The 8949-nt window shown below is 36.6% G+C and overlaps 1 protein-coding gene across 1 annotated transcript; it reads right to left on the bottom strand.

The window, feature by feature from the left end:
• Positions 1–1529: 1529 nt before the first annotated feature.
• Positions 1530–7243, bottom strand: DGS1 (dgd1 suppressor 1). The gene is made up of 14 exons (XM_079078292.1): positions 6794–7243; positions 6515–6629; positions 6213–6416; positions 6006–6143; positions 5476–5637; positions 4748–4942; positions 4544–4644; positions 4319–4408; positions 3445–3517; positions 3327–3355; positions 3135–3258; positions 2631–2741; positions 2448–2548; positions 1530–1929 (listed from the first exon to the last, which is right to left on the bottom strand). Exons 1-14 carry the CDS (start codon positions 7081–7083, stop codon positions 1812–1814), a joined length of 1851 nt encoding a protein of 616 aa, XP_078934418.1. The 5' UTR covers positions 7084–7243; the 3' UTR covers positions 1530–1811.
• Positions 7244–8949: the final 1706 nt, after the last annotated feature.

Below are 8949 nucleotides of genomic sequence, written 5' to 3'. Positions count from 1 at the left end.
AACTGAAATGACTATAATGTCATTCTGATATTTTTTTATGTTTTTTCTATTTAATTTAAAACAAAAATAAATAATTAATTAATTAATCTCTCTCTCTCTCTAACCCAGAATTCTTGAATGTAGATTAAAAGACACGCACAAACATTGCATCAGAGCACACACACAATGAAAATTATCTCTTTATTCTTTCTATTTGTGGTTGTGCAAACAAGAAACACACCCACATATGTGAAGCCTGTGAGCTTAAAACCTTGATCCATCGGAGGCTGCTTTTAATCGATTCCGGATTTGGGAGTCGATTGATTCAATTGCAGATTTGGGTTAATCGAAAAGAATAAGGGAGGGAGGTTGGGGTGGGTTAGCATTTATACGAGAAGAAGAAATAGGGAAGGATGGTCGATGGAGTGTCTGGGTTTGTGATAGAGAAGAAGAAAGACGAAAGGAGGGTCGTCGGAATTTATCATAACCAGATTTGTTTATTTAGAGCCCCTGATAGCAAGTATGTATCTACAAAGCCTTGGGACAAGCTCGAATTCTTCGGCTGTTGCTACACCTCATGCTTCACATCGTATACAGTAAAGGCATTAAAGTAGAGGGGAAGATGGAATTTACTGTTTTAATAGTATTCTTTTCATAAGCAGATCTAGAAAGAAAGAAGCAACAGAGATTGTGGTGGATGTAGATAAGAAATTGATTGAACAAAATTGAGTCGTGTTTAAATCTTGGTGTTGTATGGGTTGTTTTCTTTTACTCTGTTTTATGTTCTTGATTCTTTTTGATTGACACACCCTTTATCTCCAGAAAACTCCACTCTCCATCTTCGACGAAGTCTCTTCATCTCCGATTAATCTTTGCATATACAGAGAAATAGAGATGGGAGAAGTGAAGCACACACTTTTAGCCAAGTTCAAGGATGCAAGAACATATCGATCTTCTCATCAAGGGTTATGCGAATCTTGTCATCGATGGTTAGATTCGTTTGATTTAAATTTTATGATGTTTCCAGCAATATAAAAAGGAATTAGAATGGCGATGTTTATGAGAGAGAGAGAGAGAGAGAGAGAGAGGTGGGCCCCTCTTATTTTTTTTTTAATTGTTTAAGTATATAAGTATTAGATTTATAAAAATAAAAGAAAAATTGAAAATAAATACCCCAAGGGTATTAAAGTCATTTTAGTTTACTGAGGGACCAAATCTGGAACCAAACTAACTCAAAATGACCACGAAGCCAAAAAAAAAAAAAAAAAAAAAAAGTCAAGGCTTGGATTAAACCTCAGAAAAAATACATACCACATGGACTATTTTTGCAGTTTTGTCTAGTTTTTTTCACATAAAAAGCCATAAAAAGCCGAAACAATTTTCTTAGGGATACAGAGACTCACTCTTGATCTTTCTCATTTGTACAAAAGATTTATCACTTAACAAACTAATCTAGTTTCATCTGATAATGTCTCATGTACAAAATGCAACCTACAAGTAGGGTGATAGAGACACATGGTAAAAACGAACAACAAGATCAAACATACACATTAATAGAAATCGAATTCATAGAACTAATACAAAATAACAATAACAATTACAATAATTGTTAAATATTACAAAGAAACTGATGGCCTGCAAGCATTTAAGGCGAAAGAAATAGAAAACCTTTATGATATATTGTCCTTATGTTAGAGGAATAGACTATCCAAAATTTTGATGACATGACAAAAAGATTAAGCAAAATTTTGATTTATAACAAAAAGAGGTTGCCTTTTCAAAGATAAAGTCAAGATTTGAAATCTTTTGTGTTTGTTTAATGGGGTAAGAAATTAATGGCGCATTGAGGGAAGCAAGCAATCGTACATATGTGCCATACGTGAAGTCACTCTAAGCTTCTCTGTAGTCGCAAGGTTGGGTTTTGCCAAATTGTTGATATCCTCTCTCAAACTATTATTCATCATACAACACCCATAATCAATCACATCACATCTTCAATATATAAATGGCAACATACATAAAAATGACATTTTGGCCTTTTATTGTGAAAGAAATTTCCACTATTTCCAGTTTAGCAGACATGGCTTCTCCTTAAACTACATGACATTGTATTTACTTCCTAAAATAGCATCCAACTTTTTTTACAGAAATAGGAAATTATAGTGGTCTTAGTGGAAATTTCTTTCAGAAATTGTTGGCCTTCATTGATTCAAAATCTAATATACTGGTTCAACCGAAAAAACAATTAAAAATACAGTGGCTATTATATTATGTGTATTTTCCCTTTAATAAATGTTTTAGTAAATAAGTGTATACTTAGGGAAATGGAAGGAGATAGTAAATAATGTTTCATATGAAATGACATCTCATTGATATGAAGCACTACCCAAATTCTTTTGTCATTCCAATAAAACTATAACTAGTTAAACAATAAACTGATACAAAAAATAATAATAATAATAACTAACCTCTGCCACTCGCCAGTTGCTTTTGCATGCCTCTCCACAGCTCTATAAAGCCGATCCAAGGTATACAAAATCAATCCATACATACATTGCCCATCTTTCTCCTGCACACACACACACACACACACACAATAAGCTCATAAATTTGGACTTATTATTAGTAAAAAAATATAAAAAAGTTTTTACCAGCCCCTGATCAATGCAAGTTTGGAACTGCACGATTTTCTTCTCAACTTCCACAATTAATAGTCTTCTTTGCACTCGAGCAATTTTCCCTTTGCCTTGTGCCCTTGTGTCCTGAGACAAACAAATTACAAGATAATTGGGGGTATTTTGGTCTTTCAATTAAAGAAACAAAAAAAAATAGGAAGAATGGAATTGAATGGTGAAATCCATTAACACAGACGAAATTCATTTGGCAACCAAATACACCATGGAATGGAATGGAATCCCAGATTCCAGTTTCGTCAGATTCCAGCGGAATCTAATAACCAAATATGCCCTTAAATATGCCCAAGTATTTGTGAACAAACCCCCCCACCCCCGAAATGGAAGACAGAATTGGAAAAGGTTTACAGGGCTATTTTCAATGATGAGGACAGAATTGGAAAATCTCAAAACACATGCAGAAGGACAAATAAAAAGAATGCATCATGTATGAGTATGAGTATGAGAGTATGAGATAGCTACCTGTTTGACCCAAGCACGCAATAACATGAGAATAAGTAGTGAGAGAAAGAATGCGGGTAAAGCAGCAAGTATGGCAAAGTTTATCTCATTCGCCCTCAATATCTGATTAAGCTCAAGCATTGCCCTGTTTGTAATAAATTATCAATAAAACCTTATTATATTTATATTATCAATTTTATAACCTCAACTCACGTTTCAATGTCGAGTTTTAGCTTCTGAATCTGTCAGTCAAAAAAAAAAAAAAAAAAACTGAATTTTAGATTAACAACTACCGAAAATTAAAGTGTTAGTTAGTTAGTTAGTTAGTTACTTGGATAAGCATTGCACGAGCAAGCTCTCCACCAACAAGATTTTGGATCGGATGCATAAGCTCCTTCTCATATCTGCATCAATTGATAAAGTCATTCAAAATTAGACAAGAATCAATTGATAAAAAGTCATCCTGCTTTCATTTCTTTCTTTCTTTCTATTACAACATTCTACTTTCATTATAACATTGTACTTGCAAAAAAAAATTCCATCAAAAATCTACCAATTGTAGCATTGAAATTGCTTTGTATTTGGATGATATTGCTATTTATAATTGGGTAAAATTCTCAAAATACAATGTTGTAATAGGAATAAATGAAATTACTGTAAGGTGCTATAAGAAACAGATCAATCGAAGTACGTTTTTATTTTTTGCATCATTGTATAGATAGATGGAGGGTTAAAAAGTTCTATGACTTAAACTCAACTAATTAAATGGAGGTGTATGCCTATTAGTCAATCAATGTATACCAACAAATAGCAACGTACTTCCATTTATTTGTTTATAATAGCATCTTACTTTTATCACTTTGTATTACATCTTTATAGTTCCAATTTTTTCCTTATTAAAACATTGTACTATTAAAAATCTACCCAATTATAACATTGCACTTTCAGTTTTTTATTATATTACAAGTTAAGTTACATTGTATTTGGACAACAATGCTATATTATATATATATATATATATATATATGTAGATTTTCCAAACTACAATGCTCTAATGAGAGAAAAACAAAATTAAGATGCTATAATAAACAAATAAATGGAAGTGCATTGCTTTCTTGCATTGAACCCTATAACATACTCCTCAAGCATGACAAAATAGGGGTATCGTGTAAATAATAGAGCAATTTTGTAATAGCTACTAATACCTGCCCATAACTATTTCAAGCATCTCCTGGTCCGATGCATTTTCTGGAAACTTTTGGCCTTTAGTCTGCTCACTGAATGCCAACAACATTCTGCAAAAAAAAAAAAAAAAAAAAATGTATATATATTAAGTTTCAAAAGCTTTTGTAAACATGTACAACTTCTTTGATAGATTTGGAAAATACTAGTAAAACATTATATGCGAAAATTTGAAGTCTGGGACTTACCTGTGTAGTGAATTAGAAGTTAATTGCACTTCTTCAAGTTCCATTACTCCCTTGTGCCTCTTCCTGAATGTCTCAAAAAGCTCATCTCTTATAGCAATAAGCTGACATTATTTAGTGTATAAAAAGGAATCAAAATAAGATGGGATTTGATAAGATGTATCATGTGTATATATGAAACCAAAGCAAGATTGTAGAAGAAATTACCGGTTGCTCTACATGGTGATTCAAAAAGTCAGTGACAGAAGTTTTTGCATCATGAATCCAGTTGTCAATGTCAGGACTTCCTGCCAATCTGCTATGCCCTAGAAGCCATACTGAAAATACTGAAATTCCTACAGCTCCAATAGTGTAGCGCATCCAATGACGTGTCATTGTCCTTGGCTTTTGATGTTTGGCAACCTAGGACAAACCAATATCATATACCATATCAAAAATACCTTACAAGCCTAATCATTAGATACAATATAATTATATGAAGCACAAAACTCTTTTCAATGTAGTAGTATTGGTATCAGTTTATTAAACCCTGAAGCCATTGGCCATGACACCAAAAGCCAAAAGGTGACAATTTCAAATGCTGCCTTAAATGATTGATTATTATCATCAATTATTAAAAACTAACTGTATAGGGTCAAGTGTTTGTAAACGTTAATCATCCAACCTCCAAATGAGCAGAATGTTTTCTAAAGCAAAACTGTAAATGGAAAATGTCATGGGTTTCAATCTTTTTCCCGTTGAAGAACATGGCCAAAAGGTAGAAACCCTTTTAGGAATTTGTGAAACACATAGGAATATGGCATCACATACATAAGACAAAACACAGAATAACACAGTTTATGTTTGGTTTGTTCTAAAGAATAAACTATGTCCACAAAGGGTTTTAAAATTAGAAAGGATTGTATTTATAAGTGGGGAATAGGGAAAGATGTTACCAAGAGTGATAAGTAGACATCCAGCTTGTTTAGATTCAAATAAATCAAGTTGATGACATCTCTGATCTCACAATCAGTCCACTGAGAACTTTCTTGGTTTACATCTGGCAGTGTCTCAAACATCAAAGGAGACGAGTAACTCCCATCAACAGAAGATCCAATCTGCAAATTTAATTGAAAGTTTAATTCATAGCAACTTTTTGTCAATTCAAAAAGGTAGAACAAACATAACCTAAACATACAATCAACTTGTTAATATTAAGGTAGCCTAGCTGAAAAAGCTAGCTTTTGTCTGATAAGCTAGCTGATAAAGTAATAGTGTTCGTAAAAACTAGCTGATAAGCTAGATGGAAAAAGGCCCATGAGCTTATCAACAAACTATCTTAGCTAGCTTATAAGCTACTTTAGTGGTCTCAACAAACACTACATTGCAATTAGCTCAAAAAATAAGTGCGCCAAACACAACCTAAGTTCTCCATTGTCTACTTTTTTAAGTAGCATATGTTGGGTATGAAATGGAGGGTACTTACCTGGCGTACTGCACTGAAATGGCCAATTGATGCTTCCAAACTTAAAAATAAGCCATTTATAGTGCCTAGTAATGCAGCCAATGACTTCCCAGGCTCCTTAAGTATCTGTTCCCCTGATTTTTCAACCTCCACATAGACCTGAGGAGTGAAGATAAAAACATGATTCAACATTGAAATATCAAAAGAAAAGTTTCAACTCGAAGAGACCTGTGCTAAAAATGTAGCCAGTGAGTATCTTAAGCTGGTTAAGACACTTATCCTCTCTGAGATGTGTACAGATGCTGAGGATGAAACTTGTTGCATGCCAGTGCCATGGAAAACATAGTCATGTAACAACTGGGCTGAACCATCAAGAAATGCTAGAGGCCCTCTCTCAAAAACCATGAAGTATACTTTATTAGAAGTTGATCCCTGATACAACAACACAGTAAGAATTCACTATGCAGGTGCTATTATGAGCATAGATTGTAGCTAACTCGTGGTTGTCAAGGGGAGAATCGTTTATATACCTCTGCTCTAGCTTCCCAAAAGTGTAAATTCTTCTGGACACTATGCAAATTGAAGAAAGTATGCTCCACTATGTCCCCTAGAACCTCATATACTCTAGATGTCTCAGACGTCTGCCTGTATAGTTGAACTTGAAATTCTCATAAACCCAACATAATAATAGAAACGGAGACAAGGTAAAGTGTAAGTTTGTAGGGGAGGAAGTAAAATTTGATCAGAATCTAAAGACAATTTACATAAGCAGCTACAAACACACCCCTATTTAGAATGTACATTCATACTTGAAAGGTTCGAGAGATACTGAAGGCAGTGGAAGAGGTAGACACGTCCCGCGCTTTCTTCGTGATGTGGACGGGATGATTCTCCTCTTGTAGAGAGTAGAAATCTTTTCGAGAAAAGTGATCTTTTGGGGGAGATTTAAATTGGATAGAGAAGGGATGCAGCCGATGAAACGTTGGCGTAAAATTCTCGAACAGTATTGATAAGAAGATGCGAAAATGGACGACGGTTCTGGTGCTTTGGCGGCGGCCTCGGCGGAGGAGGATAGCTGTTCCGGATTCCAGTCATCCATCGGAAAATTGTTGGAGGCAGGAAAGTAAGCTGTTCTGGATCAGTCGTTGCCGCAGTTCCACCGGAAAATAGCACTTCAGCGGAGTCGGAAACCGTGTATGTGCTTCGCAACGAGGGTTTTGTTTTTACGTTGACTTTCCAGCGTTTAAATTTTGATTGCGGTGCAGCCTGAATTTTCCATTTTAGGTTTACATGTTTTGTTTAGGTTAGTATTTGGGCACATCACTACACTAATGCTACCGACCACGAACTGTCACTGTCATCGCCACCTACCACCACCACTACCGCCACCACTGTCACCACCACCATCACCCGCCACCAACTATCACTGTTAACATCACCGTCACCACCACCACCATCGTCGACGCCACTACCATCATCGCTACCACCACCACCACATTCACTGCCACTGTCACCACCACTACCATCACCCACCACTACCATTGTCGCCGCCACCAACACCACCGTTGCTGCCACCACTATTACCATCACCCACCACCATCGTCATTGTCGCCGCCATCACCACTGCCACCACCTCCACTACCACCGCTACCGCTGCCACTGCCGACATTTACTATTTTATAATTTATATAATGTATCTTTACATATAAGTTTGAAAATAAAGTAAAATTAAACAAAACAGACTAAAAGGGTAATTATGTCAATTTACATCGATTCCAATTAAATTTCCTGCGAACCAAATAGAATCTGAAATCAATTCTAATTTCATTTCATGTCAACCAATCAGAATATGGAATTGGATTCAAATTCCTGACATATTCATTTTCCAATTTCAATTCTAATTCCTTCATAAACATTCTACGAACCAAACATCACCTTAAGTCTTTCGGTATGGACAAGTTTTTACATGTGAGGTCCAACGTTGCATAGATGTCTACGAGTAAACACCAGCTAGGGGTGACACGTTTGTACCAAATCTCGATCCCGTACCACCGTACCGGAACCGATACCAAATTTAAATATATGGGACGGTACTCGGTGGGAGGTTCCAAAATCTCCCTCAGAGATCAGGAGTTTCTTGGGTTTTGTGGGATATTATCGGAGATTTATCTAGGACTTCTCCAAGATTGCAATATCTCTCACTCGTCTGACAAGGAAGGGAGTGGATTTCCGATGGGGCCCTGAGCAGCAGATGACATTTGAGACACTGCGACAGAGGTTATATGAGGCCCCGGTGTTGACCCTTCCGGAGGGTGTCGAGGATTTCGTTGTATTTTGTGATGCATCCATCCTGGTTTGGGGCGGTTCTTATGTGGAGAGGGCGAGTGATTGCATATGCTTCTCGGCAGCTGAAGTCGCATGAGGCACGTTATCCTACTCATGACGTGGAGTTGGGGGCAGTGGTGTTTTCCCTCAAGATTTTGAGACATTATCTATATGGGGTCTGTTGTACCGTTTACATGGATCACAAGAGTTTGCGATATCTTATGGACCAGCTGAACCTGAACATGAGGCAATGCAGGTGGCTGGACATGGTCAAGGATTATGACTGCAATATCCTTTACCATCCGAGTAAAGCGAATGTGGTAGCGGATGCCTTAAGCCGCAATTTGGTTGGATCTTCAGCTGGGGATATGTGTATGAGGATATCCATTGATTCTCCACTTTTGGATATGATCAGAGGGACATAGGCAAAGGGAGTCAGGAAGTAGAACTGGAAGCAGGAGAGGCTCAGGGGTGAGATCGACAGGTTTGTCACCGATAGTCGGGGATTGTTAACCCTGTGTGGTCGGGTTTGGGTTCCAATTTATGGTGGGATCAGATAGATGGTTTTGGAGGAGGCTCATAATTCTCGCTTTTCGATACACCCGGGAGCCACCAAGATGTATCAGGATTTGAGACCGAG

The sequence above is a fragment of the Lactuca virosa genome, chromosome 2 (assembly GCF_052849685.1).
Source record: "Lactuca virosa cultivar CGN04683 chromosome 2, Lactuca_virosa_CGN04683_v6, whole genome shotgun sequence".
Classification (NCBI taxonomy): Eukaryota; Viridiplantae; Streptophyta; class Magnoliopsida; order Asterales; family Asteraceae; genus Lactuca; species Lactuca virosa.
This window is presented reverse-complemented; position numbering and strand designations above follow the sequence as displayed.

Bases quoted from the DNA above. Each gene is read 5' to 3' on its own strand.
- DGS1 (XM_079078292.1), bottom strand. From the start codon at position 7,083: ATGGATGACTGGAATCCGGAACAGCTATCCTCCTCCGCCGAGGCCGCC. The intron at 4,645-4,747 runs GTAATTTCTTCT...AAATAATGTCAG, and splicing joins ATCACCATGTAGAGCAACCG to CTTATTGCTATAAGAGATGA. The intron at 3,356-3,444 runs GTAACTAACTAA...TTTGACTGACAG, and splicing joins CTCGTGCAATGCTTATCCAA to ATTCAGAAGCTAAAACTCGA.